The sequence below is a fragment of the Kogia breviceps genome, chromosome 4 (genome assembly GCF_026419965.1).
Source record: "Kogia breviceps isolate mKogBre1 chromosome 4, mKogBre1 haplotype 1, whole genome shotgun sequence".
Classification (NCBI taxonomy): Eukaryota; Metazoa; Chordata; class Mammalia; order Artiodactyla; family Physeteridae; genus Kogia; species Kogia breviceps.
Genome location: NC_081313.1, coordinates 151386534 through 151412027, shown reverse-complemented (window position 1 = coordinate 151412027; position 25494 = coordinate 151386534). Strand labels below are relative to the sequence as shown.

Genomic DNA, 25494 nt, shown 5'->3' with positions numbered 1-25494 from the left:
CTCACTGTCCCTTCTTCCCCTGAGTAAGGGGGAAAAGAAAAGCCCAGATGCCTTTGTCTGTCCTTCTTTTAACAAGCCTATCCCGGAGACTGAACTAAGACTTTCTGTAGATAGCAAACCTCTCATGGATTGCTGGCTTTTTGTTGCATGACCTTTACTTTTTACCTTCTGTCATGTTAATCTACTGTGGACAGATGGCAGTTGGCATTGCTTTGGGACCTCCTACTTGTGGCAGTTGATTACAGTTGATCATCCTTTGGATGTTAGCCAGCACATCTTAGAAACTGGAAAACAAGCACTTTATTTAGGACTCTTTTATTTAAAGGTCAGCCACAAAATTTTTAGTGGTTAAAAATACTTTTCAGAAGTAGGGTTCTGCAGCTTGGATAACTGTATGTCTAAGATGCCACTTCGGGAGCTAAGATGGGTCAGTCATCTGGCTGCTGGCAGAGGCATTACCGTGATGCCCCCTCCTCAGAGGGAGGGCCTGTTTCAACAGTGTCTGCTGCCAGTCCCAGTTCAGGGAAAAGAGTTCTTTCCTCTGACCTTTAATAATCCTGGATCCTTTTATATTTGCCAGGTTCTTGCACGGCACCAAGAGGGTGCAGAACTGTGAAAACAACTCACCTTCAATGTACACTCCTCACCCGACCCCCAGCCGTTGTTCTGATCACTCTAGCTTGTAGTGTACGTGGGAAGTAGGAGAGTGGGAAAGCGTCGTATTTCAGTATTATTGGTTTGGTTCCTTTTATGTTCTATACATTTCACATTCTGTATCCCGAAGTTATTTCTAATAGGAATAAAGGACTTTTGTTGAAACTCTGATACGCTTATCCTTTGCACGTTTCACTGTTCCTCAGCACATCCCCTGCTTTCCATTCCTGTACACCACTCAGCCCTAAATATGTTGGGCCCTTTTCTGCTTTTATGTGCATTTTTATTATTCGAGTCTTCTATAAAAGTGAGAAGGGGGCTTCTTTTCAAGGTCTGGCTGGCCCCAGGTGCCGCCCTCTGAGGTGTCTGTGCATGCTTGTGGTTATGTCTGCAAGCTTGTAAGAGGCCACTCTGGTGCTGGGCATGCTGGGACCTGAGGCATACTCAAGTGTTCTGACCACGTATCAGGATATCGTGTGAAATGTTTATGTTACTTTTCCTGAATGTATATTTAATGACACCTTTCATCTGCATGTCCTTGGTGCCTTTTCTAAGTTTTTCACTTACTGCTCCAAACAGCTTCACAAGGTAGATGGCAGGCAACCTTCCCCACTACGCCCCAAACCCGCAGTGTTCAGATGAGACAGCTGGGAGTCAGAAAGGGCAGTTTGTCAAGGCTCAGAGTGTTGTAGTAGCAGAACTTTCCCTAGGAGGAAGGGAAGGCCATGTGGAGTTTAGACCTGAGTAGACCTGAAGAGATAGAAGCAAGAGGTAAAAAGAATGGGTGACAAAGAAAAGAAGCAACGAGTACAGGGCAGCTCTTCACAGTTCTGTCAGTGACCTGAAGCAGAGTGATAGGCTTGTGTCAGAAGGGCCAGTAGGTGAAGACAAACGTTGTCGGGTTTTGTTTTCAAAAGAGGGAGATGTGCTGTGGGAATCGGACTGATGGTCTGGGCCAGGTGCAGGAGCTGGACTGTTGGGAACCTGGAAAGACAGCACAGACGGAGGAGAGAGTGTGGGAGGGAGGGAGGGACGGATCACTGTCTGGGGTGGGGACAGGGTAGGAAAGCCATGGGGTAAACAGATAGTCAAAAGGAAAAGTTACCTTTTTATTAAAGAAAATATTTCTTTGTGATTTTGAGTTAGCTAAGGAGGGGAGGCTTTCTTTCTCAGCTTGTCCCTAGAAAACCAGTTAGTCTTTGTTTTCCTTCATTACAGTGCCCCACAGCAGGGGACCACATACTTTCTTTTAGATCAGCAAACCTACAAGGAAACAATTAAGAACTCCAACATAAGAGAAATCCATTTATAACTAAGGTTAAAGGAACAGATAAATAGAGAACACTCAACTTACACAGCTTTAAAATTTTTTTTAATTAAAAATACCATTTTGTTCCTTTCTGAATAACCAGTAATAGAAAAGACCAGACAATAAGAAAAGGGGAAAGCAAAAACGCTGGTAAGAGTGGGAAGGTGAAAGCCAGGCCACTGCTGCTGGCTTAAACCAAGGTCTCCACAAACAACCGGCTCAAGTCAGCTGCCCCACACCAAAGCAGCTGCATCAGAGATCACAAAACCTTATCTCTTCTGTCACCTGCCAGCTGGCCAAAGTCCATCATCCACACTACATAGAACTGGCTTAGAGCACCTTCCCAGCCACCCCACCCTGACCAAACCCTCAGTGGTCCATAGGCCTTCCAAAAAGTACGCCAGATATTAGGCAGATGCACCCTTGCAAGGGGGAGGATCTGTCATTTATGTCAGACGTAAAGGGTATGTATCTTCAAAAAGGACTAGAGGCCTTGTTCTAGTCTTTGTTAGGCCACAGCCAGCACTGGCACAGTTCACAGCTACTGGGGAGTAAACCCCATCTCTGAGAACACGCCCTCGGTGGAGCCCTGTGGTAAGGAGCCTTCATCTCCCTTTTGGAGTACGCTCATACTTGGATGCAAGGAACAGGAAACAGAGGAGACAGTGCATTGTGTATACTGAATGAATTTAGGTCTTGCCTTTGGTTTGATGACTTTCACCTCAAGTAAAAACCTTCAATTTTAAATAAAGGCCTTCAAGGATGATGAGGTTCTGGTTCATTGTAAGTTTCAGACTAGATTAATATATTTAGTTGTCAAGATTTTTATTCTTAACCCCAAAGAAATGGGTACAAGGCTACCAAGTGATGTTAAGTTGTTTGGGTTGAAGCTGTAAGCATGAATGTTTCTTCCAAATCCCAATTTAACAATTTAAAAAGTGAGTTTTCTAGGGCTTCCCTGGTGGCGCAGTGGTTAAGAATCCGCCTGCCAATGCAGGCGACACGGGTTCGTGCCCCGGTCTGGGAGGATCCCACGTGCCACGGAGCGGCTGGGCCTGTGAGCCATGGCCGCTGAGCCTGCGCATCCGGAGCCTGTGCTCCACAACGGGAGAGGCCACAACAGTGAGAGGCCCGTGTACCACAAAAATAAATAAATAAATAAATAAATTTTTTAAAAGTGAGTTTTCTAGATCTCCTACTTTTAAAAATCAAACTGCATTTTAAAACAGGTGTATGTAACTGCTTATAAGCTATATATAAATTATAAATTAACAAAGTTTAGAAGGTATACCATGGTTCAATTTGATATCTTTCTCAAAATTTATCCTATCTTATCCGAAGACTCTGATTATAGTGCTTCCAAACGTGCCCGGAACATCTGTCCTGGCACCTGCCCCTGCCCCTGCTTGGCCAGGACTCTGGGGCTTCCGTGTGGCCTCATTTCAGGTTCTCAGAGCTACCACACAGAGGTACTTGAGCTTGAGAAATGATGTCAACAGCTCCCTCAGTCTTTTCTCCTTTCCAGAGGACACAGGCATCTTTTTCAAGAATGCAAAACCGTCCATGATTTATTTGCAGTCACAAGGATGTGACTTTCTACTCTGGAATAAGAGAGAAAATCACCCATCCTCTCTCTCCCTTCAACATTTCAGCTGGAAACTGCTGCTAAATGTTATCTGATCCTTAAGCACAGAACATCCCTAAAAATAGTTCCAACTACCCAATGTTTGTAACTTTACAAACATTTAACCTGAGTTGCTTAGAAGTCTTTTTAAATAATATTTTAAATGACATTTAAACAGAAGTCCATGAAACTAATCATATAGAGAACTCTTCATTTAACTTCTGGTTAATATTTTCTTGAAATTCTATTTCTACTTTAGATATTATTGAAAACAACTGATTTATAACATATAATTCATTATCTTCAGTGTTAATAAATTTCCTATTTTTCCTCAAATCTTTTTTGGAATTTGGTGGAGTAAAAATACCAAACAGCCAAATACTACGTATCAGTTCTCATTATACTATCAACTATACTATTATGCTATCAACATACAAGATTGGATTCAGGAGATTTTCTGCCAGCTCAATTTTAATACATCCCCAATATTTGTCTCTTGGTATCAAACAGACTAACTAAAAATTCCATTTCTTTACATTTTGGCCTAGGAGTTTTTCAGTATATAATTTGTGATATAATTCTCCATTTTTTTTATAGGCATGTTTTCCACAAATCCTGCGTGGATCCCTGGCTTAGTGAACATTGTACCTGTCCTATGTGCAAACTTAATATTTTGAAGGCCCTGGGAATTGTGGTATGTTTCCTATTTTGTTAATACTTTTGTGTAGTGTTATCTCTGAGCATAACATAAGAAAGCACAAGTGAATGGTTAGAAGTGTCACAAGAAAACACTGGCTTTCTCTGCCAGATAACCCTGTTGGTCCAGCAATGCCTTTTTTCCCACATTACTTAAAGTCCAGCCCACCTCAGGGAACTTCTAGAAGAGTAGATGAAGAACTGTGCTAGTCCACTTTACAGCCTGCTTCTGTTGGGTGGTGGGTGTGTGATGAAGAGGTAAGGTAGAGAGAAGGACATGATTTTCCTCTATTCCAATTTTTTTTTTTTAAGGAATAGAATGTAGACTTTTAACTCTGGTCCAGTAGTAATTTTTTCTGCATTCAGCATGATATAAAACTATGTCATCACTTATGTTCCTTCCTCTTGAATTTGGCTTTGCTATCCTGGGTGTTGGTAATTGCAGTCAGTGAGGGCAGGCAGTGCCAGCCCTGGGCAGACCCTTGACAGCTGGGCAGGGGTTTTGGTTGGGTACAGGCCACATAGGGCACTTCAACCCTGGCCAGGAGAGTCAGCACTGACTAACTGAGGACCTTGGAGACTTCCTGCAGTTCCTTCCTTAAGATAAGTATATGTCCAGGATTATTGCTTTTTAGAGGAAAGTGAAATACTTTCTGGTCTCAAAAAAGAGTGAATGAATAATCTCCATATAGAGAAGAAAGTTAATTTTGACCCAACAGATGAATTCCTTGTTTTAGCTTTACAGATCTAAGTAGTCCTATTTGAAATATGTTATCAGATGACAGTTTAGATGTAATGTAGTTAGGGAGTGATGCCCCATTTATCCTCCATCTCCAGAGATCACATCAGTGATGTTGTAGTTTCTTCACCTCTTCACCACTGACACTGGCCTAGGTAATTCCTTCTGGTGAGGGCCGTCCTTGAGACTGTCTAGCAGCATCCCTGGCCTTTCATATCCACTTTTTAGTTGGTAGGCTTTGATCCCATAGCAGCTCTGTACCTCTTCTTCAGCATTAGATGCTTAGGGTTTTTTTGTTTTTATTTTTGTTTTTTGGTTGCACTGGGTCTTAGTTGTGGCAGGTGGGCTCCTTAGTTGCGGCATGCGAACTCTTAGTTGCGACATGCATGTGAGATCTAGTTCCCTTACCGGGGATCAAACCCAGGCCCCCCGCATTGGGAGCGCAGAGTCTTAACCACAGTGCCCCCAGGGAAGTCCCAATGCTTAGGTTTTGAAACAGTTTTCTTAGAGTTCAAAAGTCTTTTCAATGTTGATCTGCGTTTGGTTGTATGCTTTACTTATGTTTAAAGATAGAAGATATTTAAAAACTGACTAGCAGATAGATGGGAGTATTACAGAGAAGTTAATAGGGTGAAAGGATATTTTATGTTACCTGTATTAACATACGAGCCAAAGTGATACACTGCACTGTTTGTCAGCTTTATAATAATGAATCCGTCTGCCAATGAGCCATGTCCACAAAAGGTTGTCACTTTGTAAAGATGAAGTATTCAGTTTTCTTGGTTCTGCAATGGATTTTGGCTTTCCTTAGTACCATTTTGGGGAAGAAATCATCTGTTTCTTTTAAATAACAATTCTTGGATGAGAGTGGAAGGTGTAGGTGGGGAGAGAAATGAGGGGAAATCACCTGGAAAAAACTTGGTAACGTCTTTGCAACAGGATGTCAAACATTTAGAATTGTATAAAAGGATTTGTTAATCTTACAAGTACTTTTAATCTGGAAATATTTTGCAGCCAAATTTGCCATGTACTGATAACGTAGCATTTGATATGGAAAGGCTCACCAGAACCCAAGCAGTTAACCGAAGATCAGCCCTAGGTGACCTCGCCAGTGACAACTCCCTTGGCCTCGAGCCACTTCGAACTTCGGGGATCTCGCCTCTTCCTCAGGATGGGGATCTCACTCCTAGAACAGGAGAGATCAACATCGCAGTAACAAGTAAGTGGGCCCTGTGCCCAGGGCACAGGACAGATTTGCTGCTGGTATTTGACCTGTGGTGGAGAGTTGAGGCAATCACCAGGGCCAGTGACTTAGTCTGTAACTGAGAAAGTAATGGTTACTTTTGTTAAAACAGGTATTTGGAATAACGAAACTTCCTTTATAATAAGAAGCTTGTGTACTTGTGTGTAGTTAATAGGAATAGTTGCCATTTGATGAGTAGTTGATCAGAGGTTTGTCTTAATAGCTGTTTATAAGCCTGTTTTGAAACGATTGCATTGCAGACAGGGATGTAAGGTAGGACGTAAGCAGCATCTCAGGTGTGTCGTGTAACTGTGAGCACCAGTGGTCTCTAGTACCTAGGCTTCAGGCAACCTAGTAAAAAACTAATCCAGAATTTGAACCTAAAAATTCACAACTTTAGGAACAGTTGAGATGGTCAGCTGCTGCTCACTTTATTTTACACTGTTATGAATTTGGTACATCTTTGGTATAATTGTACAAGAAGTGTGAGAAGACCGTTTAAAAGGTAATCTACTTTTAAAAAATGCTCTGGGCTAATTATGAATGTCATGATTGTTGAACTGTTGACAAGAAGAAAAAAAAAATGCTCTGAGTGTTTTGATGGCCTTGCCAAAGTATGAGTGGGCTGGCAGGCGTGCGAGTGGGCCTCATGGACATTCACCCCATAACAAGCCAGCTGTTTTCAATCCATTCTTTATGTGTTATTTTCATCTAACAACCTTTCACCCCATCTTCCTCGTCACCACTCTGGTGCTGCCTTTTTCAGTATATGCTGTTGCTTACCTATAGCTTCGAGCCCTAACCCTAATGGGACTCCTCTTAACTCCGGGAGTCAGTAAAACGGATAAAGCTGTTAAAAAGAGTTTTCCCTTAAATAGTAAGACGTGTGTGGTCTATTCAGTTGAAGTATATGTGATCTTAACTAACCAAAAATTATTGTTAGAAAATGATTTCCCAAGTTTTATTTTCTCATTTGTCTAAACTCAAGGAGACTTCATTCAGTTATAAAATAAGTAAAGCTATTCTTTGATACAATTTGACTGATTTCTTACCATTACCAATGGTTTGGTTTAACAGCATTTCATGTTGTCCTGCTTTGACATTTAGGTTTTATGGGCTAGATTTCTAAAAATTGATCTAGTAATAATAAAGGAGACAAAGGTTGTCTGTTTACTAATGAGTTTTTGGTAGGTCCTTCATTGATCGACATTTATTGAGCACCTACTACTACATAAAGTACTGATCCCATTATATTTTATACAGAAATATCCTTTCAAAATCTTATATTTTGATGATAAAAATATTACTTCATGTATCAAATTAATCACCTTTAGCAGAATTTGTACATGTTAATAAATGAAACTCATGTGGTTAAATTAGACCAAAGCTACCTTTACTTTAACATCAAAGCTCTGTAGTGCCATAGTAACTACAGTGCATTCAACCAGCATCCACTGTTTGCAAGGCACTGTGCTAACTACACACTGGGGAGAACAGAGGTGACCGAGACCCCAGCTGCAGTAGGTCGGTGCTAAAATACCTCTGGGCCCATCGGGTATTATTACGACAGTGTTTACTTCTTTTTGGTTACTAATTTTTATAACAGAAATGCCATGCATGTATGGATGCTATATTCAAAATTGGAAACATAGACATTGAAGTTCTAAAAGTTAGTCTGCTTATCATGTATAAAAGTCTAAGAAGAAAAAAATAAAGAATGCTATGTTAAGCTTCTTGAAATTGATTATCAGCCATCTCTTAATTTTTTTAAAATGCCAGTATATATTTTTTCTAACTTAAAATATATGTGGGTAAAAATGGTGGATTTTGCATGGGTTCTTAAATGTTTATTTTGACTTAAATAAAAACCTTGTAAATTCACTCTATTGATGAGGAATTTGTATTCCAAGAAGCAGTGGCTGCACTGTTATCTAAAATGAAAGAGTTTGCTGTGCATTTTAATAATGTAAACCAAGGTGGGCAGAGAAATGCTCATAGAACAACTCAGCATCCTGGAATCCTGAAGAACAGTTCTTCTTAACCTTTTGAAGATCACAACCTTTAAAATTCAGTGAAAGTATAATAACCTTTTTCTAGAAAAATTCCTAGGCACACACAGTTTTGCATAGATGTAGGATTCATGGAAACCAGATTAAGAAACGCCAATGTTATACACAGCTTTCACATATAAACATTTGGCATTCCAAGTACAAATTTCTTCTCTGCATTATTGCAGATGTATAGGGAACTTTACTGTGTAACACTTTGTTAAACCAGCCCTAGTTTGTGTATATTTTAGGAAATATAGTTAAGACTTTTTAGGAAGTCAGATTAGTTCTCAGGTTATTTTTGTGGTTCTCAGTAAATACTGTTTTTGGAATGTTACCTTGATGATACAGAGTTTGAAAACTTAAGGGAAAATATTAATCTATTTCCTGGATCTAGAGAGAAACTAGATAAAAACCTTTAGAGTTCTGTGTACAAGAGGTTTTCAACTCTTTGATGAGCCAAGAGTTGAAATAACCTACCTTGTGAATAACCTACCCTTTCTACTTCTGTTTAATAAAGCCAGAACAGCCAGTGCCGCTTCCCAGCGGTGGGGTGTGAAGGGTAGCTCTCTTCTTTGCAGGAGACACCAATAAGATGTCCTTTTTAAATAAAGACTATAAGTAAACCCACTCATAAGCGAAAAGAATATAGATGTGAATGCCATGGAAGGCCAGCCTGCAGACTGCTTGGAGTACCCATGAGATCTTTGGGAACCACTGCTCCATACTTCTAAGCCTTTCTTTAAGAATGAGGGACACAGCCATGCAGAAGTGACAAAATGAAGAAAGAAAGGTTATAAATATGGCTAGTCCACTTTACTGTCATTTAAATTAACAATTTTTAAAACCTATGTCCATGTGCGATTTTATATACATCTTTTTACTACATACTTTTTGGTGGCCACACTTCTCACAAACCTCAGGACTTTAACTGGAAGAAATGTTTGGGCCATGCTTTCCTTTCTCCCTTGCAGCTTTCACCACTACTTCCACTAACCTTCTCCACTTAGTAGCTCTCTGGCAAACCTCCTCCTGCTTCACTTCCTTGGGCCAGTCTTGGCTTACACCTCCGTTGACGTCTGCTTCGTTGCATTTGAGGGAAATGTTGACATCGATTTGACATAAGCCTTCTCCCCAGAGTGATTTCCTCCCTTTCCTTTGTCAACAGAAGAATGGTTTATTATTGCCAGTTTTGGCCTCCTCAGTGCTCTCACACTCTGCTACATGATCATCAGAGCCACAGCTAGCTTGAATGCTAATGAGTAAGTAACCAATTGTTTCTTGGATTGCATGTGCCAGATGATCCCAAGAAAATATGTAGTTTTCATAAAGATCATGAGAATTGCCTTCTACCAATTCCATAGTGATCCTGATGGGATCATACCTAGCAAAATAGTTTATTTCATGAACAGTAACACTGATTGGGAGTTCACCTTGCTCAGCAACAACTGCTCACTTTAGAAAAGATCTCAGGGCTTTCATTAGCCACACACTTAGAATAAATCAATGATGGAACAAATGCCAAGGGAACCAATACAGTAGTAGTATGTGGAGAATGCCGATGTCCTAATCATAGACAGGATTAGCCCCACTTTGCTGTGTGCTCATCAGACTTTACCTGGAGTCTTATCTACTTAGCTTTTGGTGGAGTACTGGCACACTGGCCTATGGTCAAAGGAACATGGATGTTTAACCTTCAAGAAAGAAGCAGTTAGAAAGACCTGTGACTTCCAAATATTAGAAAGACTGTCAGGAGAAAAAGAAAATAAGCATAAACTATATTTCCATAGGACAAAATGAGGACCAAAGGGTAGGTTACAGGAAGGCAAAATTTCACCTTGGTAAAAAGAAGAACATCTGTCAGCAAGGCTACTTAACCAGTGAGATGGTTTGCCGTGGGGGTAGTGAGTGCCCAGGACTAAGAATGCAGGCAGAAGGAAGCTGGGTGTTACTTGTCAGGGCTGTTGTCGGTAAAAGGTTTTTCAGAGGATGGAAAATTGGGCTGGGTTAACAGTTGAGGTCCATTTTGATCCAGTGGTTTTCCAAGAGTAGCTTTCCATGGGGGTAAGATAAAGAAAAGGTTTTATTGGCTTTATTTGTTTTGCTTTAAATTTTTGGCATTTACTGTAGGATATTATTCAGTCCTTTTTTTTTTTTTTTTTTTTTGTGGTACGCGTGCCTCTCACTATTGTGGCCTCTACCATTGCGGAGCACAGGCTCCGGATGCACAGGCCCAGCTGCCATGGCTCACGGGCCCAGCCGCTCCGCGGAATGTGGGATCTTCCCAGACCAGGGCACGAACCCGTATCCCCTGCATCAGCAGGCGGACTCTCAACCACTGCACCACCAGGGAAGCCCCAGTCCTTTCTTTTAAGGAGTATTCATGAAAACTAATTCAAGATGAAAGCGTCCCTGGGACACTGCCCAAATTTGAACCTGAATTGGTAGAATTCCTGTGCTCTATATATTCAGTTATGTCCTGGCATTTGAATTGATTAATAACAACCAACCGAGCTCATTTAATTGATTTAATTAAATACTCATAGTCCAACTGTAGAAACAATGGGCAAGTAACCTCCACTTCCAATGACATGATTTTATTACCTCTAACCTTATCTTTTGGCTAGATACTTGTAAGAAGTACCCTTTGGCATCCTTGACATATTATATATTGGGAGGATGTCATGTCAGTTGGCATTCTTCAACCTTCAGATAAGTAGTCTCGGCCTCATCCAGCAGGTCAACAGCTAGCTGCTTCTGTTGGGCCCACCTGATGCAGTTTTACTTCAACATAGCACAATGTTAATTGCCCAGATTCTGGAGTCAGGCATACCTGGACTTGACTCCCTGCTCCTCCATATTTTTCTTCTGAGACCTAGGCAGTTATATTTATCTGAAGCTCATTTTAGTCATCCATAAAACAAGAAATAGGAATATATCATAGGGTTGTTGTGAGAATTAGCATATAAAGTGCTTAGCACAGTGCCTCGTACATAATAAGTGCTCAATAAATGTTAGCCAAAACAATTCCTCTGCAATTCTTTCAGAGTTCTATGAATAAGATGGCCATCTGCCTTTATCCTTTGGCAAATGAATTTAATTTTCTTCCGTGAAGTAGAATACCGAATCATAAGAGCTCGTGAGTACCTGTGATTCAAACCTCAATTTGGAGGGAAATATTTATTTCACCTGCCGTCACCTCTTTTGCTTACTCCCATACCAACCCATCAATCTAGATGATAATGTAAGCCCACTTCTTTAAAATTTCACAAAAGAGTGAAAAACAATCACAGCAAGTAGCTGCACACTGGGTAGTTTTAGAGAATTATTAAGTAATTTAGTAGTCACCTTACTGCCACTCAGAATCAGCCAGGTGCTCAGTTCATGTATCAGATATTTTAGAGAATGCTCAATAGACATGTTACCTATTGTAAGTTAGAGTTCCGCTCATAAATGCCTGCATGACTCAGAATCTAAGTCATAGATCTTAGATCCATGTCTTAGTCCATCCCTTCTCCCATTAGCCTTTGTAGAGGATTGATACTGCAATTGTTCATTTGACTATTATTTCTGTGCCTTCAGTCAAAAGCACTCTGAAGGACAATTTCCATGATTCCATTTAGAGAGAGAAATTGAGAGAGAGAGAGGGAGGGGGAGAGTGAGTGTGTGTGTGTGTGTGTGTGTGTGTGTGTGTGTGTGTGTGTGTGTGTGTGTGTACACACATGGATGCATGAAAGGATGGTCACCAAAATATTAATGGTGATTATCTTAATTTAGTACAATTTTGGGTGATGTTTTGCTCTCCTGTTGTGCTTTTATGTGTTGATTTTTTTTGTAACTGTAATTACTTAATTTTTTAAAGACCCTTTTAATTGTAGGGGATAAAAAAAGATAATAGCCAGGAATTCCCTGGTGGTCCAATGGTTAGCACTCTGCACTTCCACTGCCAGGGTCTTGGGTTCGATCCTTGGTCTGGGAACTAATATCCCACAAGCCATGCAGTGCAGCCAAAAAAAAGATAGCCACTCTTACTCAATGTCTCTTTCCCAAAAATGTTGATGAAAAATTCCTGTGTGATTTTAATTCTTGAGAAAAGTTTATTTTAGCAAATAACTTTATAATTATTCTTCATTAATGAAGTCTTTGAAATCTTTGAAATTTTCACTTTTACCAAAAAATTACAATCAAAGTGAGATTGCCTTTTCAATTTAATTGCTCTGTTTCAATTTTCTGGGTAACCTCATCCATTTGTAAGATAGTCTTCTGTATAAATAGATTCTATCTTTTCACATTTTAATGATTTGTCTGGAAATTAGTAGTAAATTCCACCTTATGCTTTCTACGTACTGTTATAGTTTACTTTTCTGACAGTGTTACACTGATTGTATTGTGATGTCAGTAAGACCTTGACCCAGTCTAGTCACTGGTAAAACCCTGTGGGCAAGATGAAGCAGTACTGGCCATATATAAAGGCAGGGCTGTGGAACCCAGGCAGGTCCAGGCCTCCATGGGTTGCTGCTCCACTAGGGGTGAAAGCACTCCGCCTCCCTCACTACACTCTCACTCAGGGCCTAACTCAGAGTTCAATGAAAAGTCCACGTATCTGGACTTCATCACCCTTCTATCGTGATGAAATACTATTTATGTAAGTACTCAACCATGACTACAAACAAATCTAGTGAATTTTGAGACTTTGCAAATTTAAACAGGATAGTAGTCAAAGAGGCAAATAAATGTAAGTTAAATATATTTATACATATTAGCTTCCCTAACATTTGTTGTACCTAAGTAAGCAACATTATTGAACTTCAGTTCCCAAAGGAGGTTTTCTGCTCTACTTCATTATTCAAGTAAACCTTGTTAAATCCCAGCATTTACCAGCTTACATTTATATAAATCCATTTTTCCCTCAACATAAAGAAAGTAAATATTTATTTGAAAATAATATTTGTTTTTATTTGAGGAACAAGTTATAAGATATGTGGATGATGTAGGAGAGATTTTGAGTCAAATGGGAGGTTCAGCTAGGTATTCTCTACAGCCCTTTCTTAGTTCCTGGATTCTGATGCATAGAAATCATGTTCTGAGATATGCAGAGGATTGTAGCCCAGGCATTCAAGATTCAAAACAGTCGCAGGAGGAGGAAATGAATCTGATGTGGTTAACTTGATGAAATAACTGGAACAAATATGAAATCCTGTAGCATAACTGAAGACCAACAAGCCCTAGCTGTGCTGCCGGTCATTGGGCTTCAGTTGTCCACACCAGTGTTCCTCTTGAGCTATCCTCCTCTGAGGTTAGTGGTAGAAATTTATAAGCCAGGTCAAAGGAACTGATGTTTCTATTTTACTCTCTACTCAATATTTCTGAATTGTTTTGCTTGTACTCTTTAAGAGGACGTTGACATATTTCAGTATGAAAGAGTCTGAAAACTTAATCATTTCTATCTTAGGGATGCTTACCTTAGAGGAGACTGGGGTGATGGATGTAAGAGGTGTCCCAGGTATTTGGAGGACTGCCAGAGATGAGAACAGCTACTGTTTATTGTGTGCCTACAAAGAACTTACTCCTGTTTGGGGCTCTGTTACTACCCACATTGCCCCATTTAATACTCATAATGGTCCTGTGGTGACTAACCAGTGCATACAGAGGGTGATACTTACTGTGTAGCTCTGGAGATATCTACAAGGAGGTAGATTTCCATTTCATGTAAGAAAGAACTTCCTGCCAGTCAGAATTGTCCATCCATGACATGGATTGTGTCAAAAGCTAATGAGCTTGCTGGGACCTGCTTATTCAGACAGAAGTTGCAAGGCTGAAGCTGTTTGGAGGCAGATCCCGAGTCAGGTAGAAGTTCTAAGACTCCTTCTAGTTCTCAGAGTTCCTCTTGAATAGTCTGTCCTAAATGGTCCCTTCCTAGGAGAGATCAGAGCCCAAGGAGAGGGGTTGGGGTCTCTGCTGGCTGCCTCTTTTAGAACCTTCAGGGTCAAAAGCAATGTTTTTGTTTGTTTGTTTGTTTTTAACTTATTTATTTATTTTTGTCTGAGTTGGGTCTTTGTTGCTGCGTGCCAGCTTTCTCTAGTTGTGGTGAGTGGGGGCTACTCTTCATTGCAGTGTGCGGGCTTCTCACTGCGGTAGCTTCTCTTGTTGTGGAGCACGGGCTCTAGGTGCGCGGGCTTCAGTAGTTGTGGCTTGCAGGCTCTAGAGCACATGCTCAGCAGTTGTAGCGTTCAGGCTTAGTTGCTCCACTGCATGTGGGATCTTCCCAGACCAGGGCTCAAACCCGTGTCCCCTGCATTGGCAGGTGGATTCTTAACCACTGCGCCACCAGGGAAGCCCACAAGCAATGTTTTTAAAACTCTTTTTTTAGCCATCTCCTACTGTAAGAAATACATTTTATATTTTGACCCAGTGCTCCCACATGTATAACTGAAACAGAAGTTCCACAGACATTTTCCTTACTACATACGGTATTCTCTGATCTGTTCTTCTCTGTGCTTTTTTGTTGTGTTGTTGTTAATGTTGGTCATGAACTCCTGCATTGATTTTATGGTCCATTAATAGGTTACAGCCTGCAGTTTGAGAAACACTGATCTAAAGAATTTTGAATTTTTAGTTTTCAACCTAAAAACTTTTGCTCACACTAGCACACATCTCTGATTGTTTATTTTCCTGAGACAGCCTTTTTTGTAGCAATACCAGCAAAGATTTGCCCCCAGTTTGATCATGAATACTCTTCTTTGTCTTAGTATTTAGTTCTTTTAGCCACTCTGAGCCTGGTACACAGAGGAGTAACCTGAGGCCCAGAGGGGCTGAGTGACCCCCAAGAAATGCCATAGGAAGAGGGGCATGGGATTCAAGCCCAGTATTTCTGGTTCCAACTCTTACCTTTACACTGCTTGTCTTTGACTACTCCGGAGAGCCATTTAAGGGCTCCAAGTAATGCGGTTGAAAAAGATAAATTCGGTTTTCTAAAAACATGGTGACAAAAAGATTACAGTAGCAGAAGCTTTGACTGGACTTCTGTCTTTGACAGTGGTCAATCTTTCATTTTTCAGAAGTGCCTTTAATGTTTGGCTGCATAGTTGTTTATAATTTCTTAGGCAACAAAAAAAAGTAAGCTTAAAAATCTTTATTTGCCCATTAAAAGTCCTATATCCAGTTTTTCAGAGGAAATATTACAAAAACAATGTGTTGTCTTAAATATGAACTACAATAAACAAGTGTAGAGCCCTGTTTGCAGTTTCTGTGAATGGCCTTCATACCCAGCCTTTCATTCATTAGGCGCCATCTCCCCAGTGTTTGAGGCACCAGGCCTCGCCCTGCAGGAGCCCTGGGGAAAGGGAAGGGGGCTGCACTGCTCAGTGCTCTGCACTGTGGTGCTGGTTGAAGTGACGGAAGAGCCAGAGAGTGCCTGCGGACCCAGCACAAGATGACAGGAGTATCACACAGACACAGGAGAACTGCCATTTTTGCCCTGAGGGAGTTGAAAAAGGCTTCCTGGAGGGAGTGACTTAGAAACCAGGCCAGGCATAATTAAAGCACATGGTGAGAAAAAGCAGAGCAGGTTCAGGGAATTGTGTGGTTTGACGTGTCTGCTGTAGGTGGTGGCAATGGTAGGCAGACTACAGAATTTGGACTGGTTTTTTGTAACCAGCAGGTGATAGATATCTAAGGCTTTTCAGCAAAAAGAAAATTGCTGATGGCTGAGAAGTTGCTTTCGTGGTAGAGACTGGAAGCAAGAAGGTAGGTTAGGTGAAAATACAGAGCTGAAGGAGAAAGGATGATGGAGAGGAGATAAAACAGGAGATGCTGGAGAGTTGTATGTTGACCAAAGATTAAGAGGTTTGAAGTATGGGTCTGGAATTCTGCTGGGAAAAAAAAAGAGTAGAATTGAAGATATGATGTGGGAACCATAGAAATGAACCAGACTCTATAAGGGTTCAGGAACTAGGGCTGTCCCACAGTGCCAGGCTGCAGAGGGGGCAGCATTAGCCTGAGGGTAATGCAGGAAACTTCCAAAGATGTCAGGTACCTTCAGGCACCTGATTTAGGGACACACACACACACACACACACACACGCATGTAAAATCTGGGGAATTCCTGTAAGAAATCCTTACATCCCTGGGAGTCTGTACTCCTCAAATCTTACTTCAAAATAAATAATGACATGTTTGTTTGAGGTATAAAGCAGGAGCATATTGTAAAGACAGCAGCTACAGATTTCAGGGCACTCAGCATTTAGAACATGTGTTCAAACCAGGAAAAGTTGTAAATTGTACGACAGTTGTCCCTGCATTTTTAAACAAAATGCTGTTAGCCTGTACTTTTCCCTGCCTTCCTTTTAGAAGTACTAACACACTTTTAAGTGACTGAGCCACTTGACCTCAGATCTACAGCTGCTGAGTTCAGGAAAATGCTAGTGACTTACTGGCTTTACCAAATTGGTCTGGGAAATACTTAGGGACAACCCCAGGCCACCATTCAGTTAGGATTACTTTCTCTGTTATTTTTAAATATTGACAACTACCCGTTAACTAATTCTTGACCTCTCTTTTTTCCTTTTATTCCATAGGGTAGAATGGTTTTGAAGAAGGAAAAGAATGCTTTCTGACTGATTGCCTTGAAGGAAAAAAGAACCTATTTTTGTGCATCATTTACCAATCATGCCACACAAGCATTTATTTTTAGTACATTTTATTTTTTCATAAAATTGCTAATGCCAAAGCTTTGTATTAAAATAAATAAATAATAAAATTTAAAGACTGTGTTGTTGCGTGTTATTCACCCACTTGTGTTTGGAAGGCTGATTTGGAGATCACATACCCAAATTTCATTTGTGTGTGTTTCAGAGACAGAATGTGCTCATACTCCCCAGGGGAGGAACAGTGATGCTGTTTCTTTTGGTCTTTTCACATTGGCTTCTGTTGTGCCCAGATAGGACCCAAGTGTGGGGACATCCTGTGTGGTGATGCCCCCTCGGTCCCTGAACTGAGTTGCTCCGTTTTATTTTCTTCAAGGTCGCCATTCACTCTCTGATAATTTCTTGTTCCTTTGTTGGTGGTTGATCTGACTCCGCTAGAACGTCAGCTCCACAGCCACAGGGACATTTAACTGTGTCACTTGCCGCTGTATCTCTGGTACCTAGTAGAGTGCTTTGCACATAGTAAGTGCTCAATAAATATTTGGTGGGATGAAAGCGTGAGTGTACGAAAAATTTTCCAAAATACATAACTGATTAGTAATAAATTATATCTGTCCGAGATTTTTTTTACATAGTTTGTACTGTATTCTTTTAAAAACAGTGAATTCTAAAGTTGGATGAGAGCAATTTTACATGTATAAATGAAATTTTTTTGCATTACTTGTGAGGAAGATGTTGAAATATTTTATGTTATATGAATCTTATGCTTGAAAGGATTATCAGTATGTGTAAATGTGCCCAACCTTCCACCTCAGCATACCTGAGAGTTGAGAATATTCCCACTAGTAGTAATAGGTCCACTACAGCAGTCATACTCAAATCAGTAGGGGGCTGAAGATTCTTTTCCTTTTTTTATTGAGATATAATTCACATACCATGAAATTTACCCTTTTAAAGGGTAAAGCCACTGCAGTGGTTTTTAGTATGTTCACAAGGTCTTACAACCATCACAACTATCTAATTCCAGAACGTTTTTGTCATCCCAGAAAGAAGCCTCATACCCATTAACAGTAACCTCTCACCCCTGCCAGCCCAAAAACCAGTAATCTACTCTTATGTGTCTATGGATTTGCCTGTTCAGGACATTTTGTATAAATAGAATCATACAGTATGTGGCCTTTTGTGTTTGGCTTCTTTCACTTAGTATACTGTTTTCAAAATTTATCCAGTTGTAGCATGTATCAGTACTTTGTTCTTTTTTGTAGCTGAATAATATTCCATTGTATGGATAAATGCTGCATTTTTTTCATCCATCCATTGATGGACATTTGGGTTGTTTCCACATTTTGGCTTTTATGAATAATGCTTCTATAAACATTTGTATACAAATTTTTGTGTGAACATATCTTTTTAATTCTCTTGGGTATATCCCTAGGAGTAGAATTGCTGGGGTATATGTTAACTCTAAGTTTAACTTGTTGAAAAACTACCAAACTGTTCACCAAGCATCTGTACAATTTCACATTTCTACCAGCAATGTACAAGGGTTCCAGTTTCTCTACATCCTCACCAGTGCATATTATTTTCCTTTTTCTAAAAACTTACAGCCATGTCTAGTGTGTGTGAAGTGGCACCTCACTGTAGTTTTGATTTGCATTTTCCTAGTGACTAATGACGTTTAACATCTTTTCATGTGCTTGTTGGCTCCTTGAATATCTTCTTTGGAGAAATGTCTATTTAAGTCCTTCGCCCATTTTTAATTATATTATTTGTCTTTTTGTTACTGAGTTGTAAGAGTTCTTTATACATTCCAGATACTAGGCCCTTATCAAATATATGATTTGCGAATATTTTCTCCTATAAGTTCTCTATTCACTTTCTTGATAGAATCTTTTGAAGTACAAGTTTTTTTGTTTTGGGGTTTTTTGGCGGGGAGTCCAATTTGTCTATTTCTTCTTTGGTTTGTGTTTTAGGAATCATATCTAAGAAACCATTGCCTAATTCAAGGTCACAAAAACTTTCAAGAGTTTTATAGTTTTAGCTCTTATATTTAGTTCTCTCATCCATTTTGAGTTAGTGTATGTATATGATGTGAGGTAGAGGTCCAACTTCATTTTTTTTATTTTGCATGTTGGATATTTATTTGTCTCAGTACCATTGTTAAAGATATTATTCTTTCTTCCCCAGATGAATGGTCTTGGCACTCTTGTCAAAAGTCAGTTAGGCATAATATATGAGTTTGTTTCTAGACTCTCAGTTCTATTTTATTGGTCCCTATTCTGTCCTTGTGCCAGTATCACATGGTATTGATTACTGTTACTTTGTAGTAAGTTTGAAATTGGGAAGTGTGAGTCCTCCAGCTTTTTCACAATTGTTTTGGCTATTCAAGGTCCCTTGCATTTCCATATGAATTTTAGGATCAGTTTTTAATCTCTGCAAAAAAAGCCCCCTGGGATTTTGATAGGGATTACCTTGAATTTGCAATTCATTTTAGGTAGTAGAGTCATCTTAACAATATTAAGTCTTCCAATCCATGAACAGGAGATGCCTTACTATTTATTTATTTAATTTCTGCAGAAATGTGATTGATTTTTGTACATTGATCTTTTATCCTTGCAACCTTGCTGCACTCATTTACTAGCGCTAATAGTTTTTTAGTGGATGCCTTAGAATTTTCTATATACGAGATCATGTCATCTGCAAATAGAGATAGTTTTACTTCTTCCTTTCCAGTCAGGCTGCCTTTTATTTCATTTTCTTAATTGCCCCTGGCTAGAGCCTTCATTAGTAGAATGTTGAATAGAAGTGATACAAGCAGACATCCATGTCTTGTTCCTGATCTTGAGAGAAAGGCATTTAGTCTATCACTGTTGAGTATGATGTTAGCTGTGGGATTTTCACTGATGTCCTTTTATCAGGTTGAAAAATTCCCTTTTGCTTCTAGCTTGTTGAGTGTTTTTATCATAAATGAGTTTGGGTTCTGTCAAATGCTTTTTCTGTGCCTGTTGAGATGATTGTGTGGTTTTTGTCTTATTAATATGGTATATTATATTAATTGATTTTCATATGTTGAACCAACCTTACATTCCTGAGATAAATCCCAATTGGTTATAATAGGATTATTTTTTTCTATGTTTCAGGATTCAGTTTGCTAGTATTTTGCTGAGGATTTTTATATCTATATTCAATGAAGAATATTGGTCTGTAATTTTCTTGTGATGTCTTTCTCTGACTTGGTATCAGTGTAATGCTAGCCTCATATAATGAATTATGAAGTGTTTCCTTCTTTTCTGTTTTTTGAAAGCGTTTGAGAGGAATTGGTGTTAATTCTTAATTGGTGGAATCCACCAGTAAAGCCATCTGGTCGTGGTCTTTTCTTTGTGGGAAGTTTTTTGATTACTGATTTACTCTCTTACTTCTTATAGGCCTATTCAGGTTTTCTATTTCTAGTTAAGTCAATTTCAGTAATTTGTGTCTCTCTAGGAATTTGTCCATTTCATCTAGGTTATCACATTTGTTGTCATACAGTTGTCCATAAGATTCCCTTATAATCCTTTTTGTTTCTTCAATGTCAGTAGTAATGTCCCCTTTCATTCCTGATTTTAGTAATTTGAGTTCTTTTTTGCCTGGTCAAAGATATATGCACCTAACGCTTATCCATGGTTTAGCTAGTTATGTCTTGCTAAAGGTTTGTAAATTTTGATCTTTTCAAGGAACCAACTTTTGGTTTTATTTCTTTGTCTATTTTTCTATTCTCTACTTTATTAATTTTCACTCACATCCTTATTATTTTCTCCCTTCTGCTTGCTTTGGGTCTCACTTTTTTTCTTCTTCTCTTAAGGTGGAAGATTATGTTATAGATTTCAGATCTTTCTTTTTTAATGTAAGCATTTACAGCTATAAATTTCTCTGTAAGCACAATTTCACCCATCCATAATTTTGGTATGTTTTGGTTTTTATATCATTCATCTTAAGAGTATTTTCTAGTTTCTGCTGTGATTTTCCTTTTGATCCATTGGTTGTTTAAATCCCATGTATTTGTGAATTTCCCAAATTTCCTTCTGTTATAGAGTTCTAACTTCTTTCCATTGTGGTTGGAGAACATACTTCATATGATTTCAGTCATTTTACTTATACTGAGGCTTGTTTTATAACCTAACATATGGTCTATCCTGGAGAATGTTCCATGTACAGTTGAGAAGAATATATAGATTGCTGTTGCTGGGTGGAGTGCTCTGTAGGTCTAGTTGGTTAATAGTGTTATTTAAATTCTTCTCTTTCCTTCTTTATCTTCTATCTAGTGTTCTATCCATTATTGGAAGTAAAGTATTGAAGCCTCCAATGACTATTGTTGAATTGTCTATTTCTCCCTTTGAGTATGTCTGGTTTGGCTTTGAGTATGTCTGTGTTTGGAGACTCTCTTGTTAAGTGCATATGGGGTTAAAGGATTTTTAAAAGCTGCACAGGTTATTCATTACATCATTATTCATTGAGATTCACTGGTTCAGTGGTCCTCCTGATATTTCCCACCAACTCTAAATGCTAGAGAGTTACACTCAGTGTGTTTGATCTTACCCTCTAGAATGGGTTCTGTTGCCTTGACATTCTCCTTAATACCTACAAAATGTTTTTCACTTAGTAGTAATTTCATCAATTAATAGTATAGTTCCTCCCCACCTACCTTTATCCAGTGAAAATCAAATTAGTTGTTCCCTCTCCTCTATTTCCCATTTATGGTGAATTGTTATTTTCCTTCATCAACAGGAGATGTAGGACTATTTAATGGCAATGTTACTGTTTCTATTACTGTTACTTTCACCCTTTTCACATTACTTCAAGTCCTAGCCGAGAGTAAGACTAAAAAAAGTAGGTGCTGTTCAGGCCAAATACAGACTTTTTACAAAAGCTAAGAAATAAAATGAGTGAATTACTAGGATAGGGCTTTCCATTAATCTTAGGGAAGATTTGCATCATCCATTGAAATTTGAACCTGCTGTTTTGTGGCTTTGAGATTGAACTGACATGTCAAGTTTTTACATCTCAATTATTTCATGGTCTCAGTGCTCTTTAAAGTGTGGGATTTGCTCCTTAGAACCAAAGTTAGAATTAGCATCAAAATACAGTTGCTTATTTCTTCATGGGCATGGTGCTATCAACTAAGAGATCAGCTTTATGAATTGAAGTAATGTATGAAATTGAATAATTTCTTGTTTACTGTTAAAAATTATTGAGTGATCAGAAATTAGTCTGGAACAGATGTGATATTTAAGAGTTTTTAAACCCTTCTTGGACAGGATCAGCTTACCTGATCCTGCCTGGCAACTTCAGACCTGAAGAAATTAAATCTGATTTCTCTTCGGCCAGCTGGGTTGTAACTTTAGGCTTTTTAATAGTTGAGAAAAGATCCTGAAGGTTCCTTGACTTTTTATCTACCAAATTATTTGGTTATGCTAAATTCCTTATCAAGACAGTTTAAGAATAGAACTTAATGGCAACAGATAATACAAAGAATCCAGTTGAAATAGAAACTGCCATTCTAGATCTCTGCTGTGAAGCTGGGCAGGAGAAAACTTAACCATAGCTAGCAGTTCAGATCACAGGATGTGCCAGACACCATGCTGAGTGTTTTATATACATTATAATTTTCATCTTGGCAGCATCCCAATGAGAGAAGTTATAGCTCTTCTCTTACAAATTAAGAAATTGAGGCTTAGAGAAGGTCACGTAACTTGGCCAAGATGACTCACCTATTAAGTGGCAAAATCAGAAATGAGACCCTGGCAGCCCAGGGTCATTGTTCCTAACTGCTGGCCACCCTTCATCCATGAGACAGTTGGGCCAGTATTTGTTAGGTTGTGCACAGTTCTTGTACTTGAGGAATTCAGAGTCTCGGGAGAAAAACAGGAAAATAAACAGAGGGAACTGAGGGGAAAGCTTTATATATGCACACATATTTTATATATGTATATATATATATATATATATATATATATATACACACACACACACGTGTATGTGTTTATTTGTTTTATATATAGTGTGCCTGTGTCACAGAAAAATGGACAGTATTATACACACACACTATGTTTTTAAAATTAATGAATAACCACAATAATTATAGCTAACCTATAGTGCTTACTATGTGATAGGCATTCTTCTAAACATTTTGCATATATTAACTCATTTAATCCTTGCAACAATCCTATTATTAACCCCATTTTACAGATGAGGAAACAAGTTTAGAGAAATCCAATAACTTGCCAAGGTTAAAGTGCTAGTAAGTAGCTGCAGCTAGACTCCAGTGAGTGCAGATAGCCTGGCTCCGATGTCTGTGTTCTAACCCCCTTTCTGTTTTGTCTCTTATAGAGAAGCTCGCCAAGTGGAAGGTAGGTTACAGGGCATGCTGACCACTGGACCCATGTGTGCAAAGCATAATATTAGGAAAGTCTTGAGAAGTGTGATGGGCTTGGATTTAGGACACAAGCAGGGCTGGTGAGAAGAGGTTTTCTAGAGCTGGAGATGGCAATGCTCTGCATAGAGCATGGGCTTTCCAGTGGGGAGCCATGAAGAGGCTCGTGCACTTTGGCAGGTATGAATTAGATGCAGACTGGCTCCTGAAATTAAAATACTAAGATCACTAAAGAAAGCAGGTAGAGGTGCTGGTTTAGAACATTACAGCTTAGAAGCTACCTTAAACAAGCCAGCAGGTAAGAAATGGGATGAAAACAGTTGGGTCAGTGACAAGGGGAAGATTCTAGAAACCCGTAAGTAAGGAGACCTCTAGGAAGAATTCACTCAGTGCAGCAGAGCTTTATGAGTGCATTTATGCACACTCAGAGTACAGCTCAGAGAGGAGTTCTGAAATTGTCTTGGGGAAATACTTTCTTTACTGAAGAGTCAAAAAACACTTATGAATAACAGGAGCTAGGGCAGCCGCTAAACCTGAGTTTGACCTGAGCATGAGAAAGGGTAATGGCAAACCCAGGTGATGAAAAGATGCCCAAGATGGGTGTGCTATTTTGGTGGCAACAGCCTGACCATTCTTTGATGAGGCTTCAAAAAACTGAGAAGAAATCTAGTAAATCTTAGAATTATCCAGTTCCTTTTTCATGAAAGTTCCTTGTAAGGAAAGTGTCAGTTGGTCTTTCCTAATCAAGGGGAAAGGGGTTTTCTCACCCTGGGTGAGGAAGCTGAGGCACCATTGCCCTCTGCCTTAAGGGGGTGCCTCTTCCTGCTCAGGCTGCCCCAAAGCTCAGGGTGAAGTTGGGCACTTGGCCAGAGGTGGACCTGACCTGACCCTTCCTCTAGGAGGCTTCTTGCCTCATGACCTCCATACACACACGCTGCCACACGTGACTAAAACAAGAACAGCCTACACATGTGGACAACGAAGAATCGTTCAGAATTCAAGGCACGAATGACTTAATTTATCTTCTGTCCCAGAAAAGGGAGTTCTCCAGGATTTTGCTTTTGGTCACAGGCATATCATAACTATAGTGTAAGGAAGTTGTGTCTTAGCGGGTAGGGGTCTCTTGCCTTTATAAAGGCAAAAGACAAACTGTAGCCCAAATTACATTTGAAAAATCCCTCAAATCCCAGTATTTGAAATGCTGACAGCGTATACAGGAAACTGCCAACTTTCTTCTCTGAAGAAACGTCAGAGTCATATACTCCTGTCACTCTCCTAGCAGGGCAGATACTCCTGGTATGGGGCGACAGGCAGACTCACCCCCACTATTTAAATGTTCTCTCTCTCACCCTCCTCTTCCGCCTTTCTCTTCTGGCATTTACTGTTGAGTGGGTATAAATGTACATTGAAACTCAGGCTCCCACTCTCTAAACCGGGCCGGAATCCTCTTCAACAGAAGTATTCATGTGCAGCCTAAGACAGACATAAAAGTTCACAGCAGCAGAGCATACATAGTATTTAGGTTCCTGTCAAGGCCAGCACTGCTAAGCTTTGGGAGAAGCAAACTGAATTTTTATTGACCCTCTGGGTACTTCATCTACACAGCCAGCTAAGTTAACTGAAACACACAAAGCAGCATCTCTTTGGTGCTGTAGACCTATGTGATCCACATATTTGAATGTGTAGTCAAGCGACAGAGGTATGAGTCCCAGACCAGCCCCTTCCTGACTGGGTCAGTCACTTACCCTCTCACAGCCTCAGTGACTCAGCAGTGGAGTGAAAGTTACAATAATAACCACACAGGGCTGTGAGAAATAGAAAGATGATTTGTGAAGGTGCCTGGTATATAGTGTTACCCAGTAATGTTTGTTTCTTCCTTCCTTGTATGGAAAGATGGACTGACCTATAAAAGTCCTTCCTAGTGTTGATAATAGGAAAGCCTTGCTCAGGCATCCTTTGGACTAGGAAAGGCTCCACACTGCTGAGTTTTTACAACTGGTCTTTTATTCCATGCTTGGGACCATTGGGCACCACTACCTCTCCCTCATGTCTACCCATGCTCATCTTCATCAAGGAATAGGGGTCCTGGGTCCAGGTGAGAACTCATGAAGCCCTTTGAAAGGTCTC

At 39.7% G+C, this 25494-nt stretch overlaps 1 protein-coding gene across 3 annotated transcripts in view; it reads left to right on the top strand.

Annotated features, from left to right (window-relative positions):
* The window catches only part of RNF130 (ring finger protein 130), a 131907-nt gene that overhangs the window by 82306 nt on the left and 24107 nt on the right, over positions 1–25494 (top strand). The window contains exons 6-9 of one of the 3 annotated variants that reach the window (XM_059060533.2): positions 4185–4281; positions 6037–6241; positions 9482–9575; positions 16890–17077. In XM_059060533.2, the coding sequence (XP_058916516.1) occupies positions 4185–4281; positions 6037–6241; positions 9482–9575; positions 16890–16905 (412 nt within the window). In that variant the 3' untranslated portion in view covers positions 16906–17077. Of the gene's footprint in view, positions 1–4184; positions 4282–6036; positions 6242–9481; positions 9576–16889; positions 17078–25494 lie in introns of those variants that run through there. The other 2 variants (XM_059060534.2, XM_059060536.2) reach the window with 2 other exon arrangements.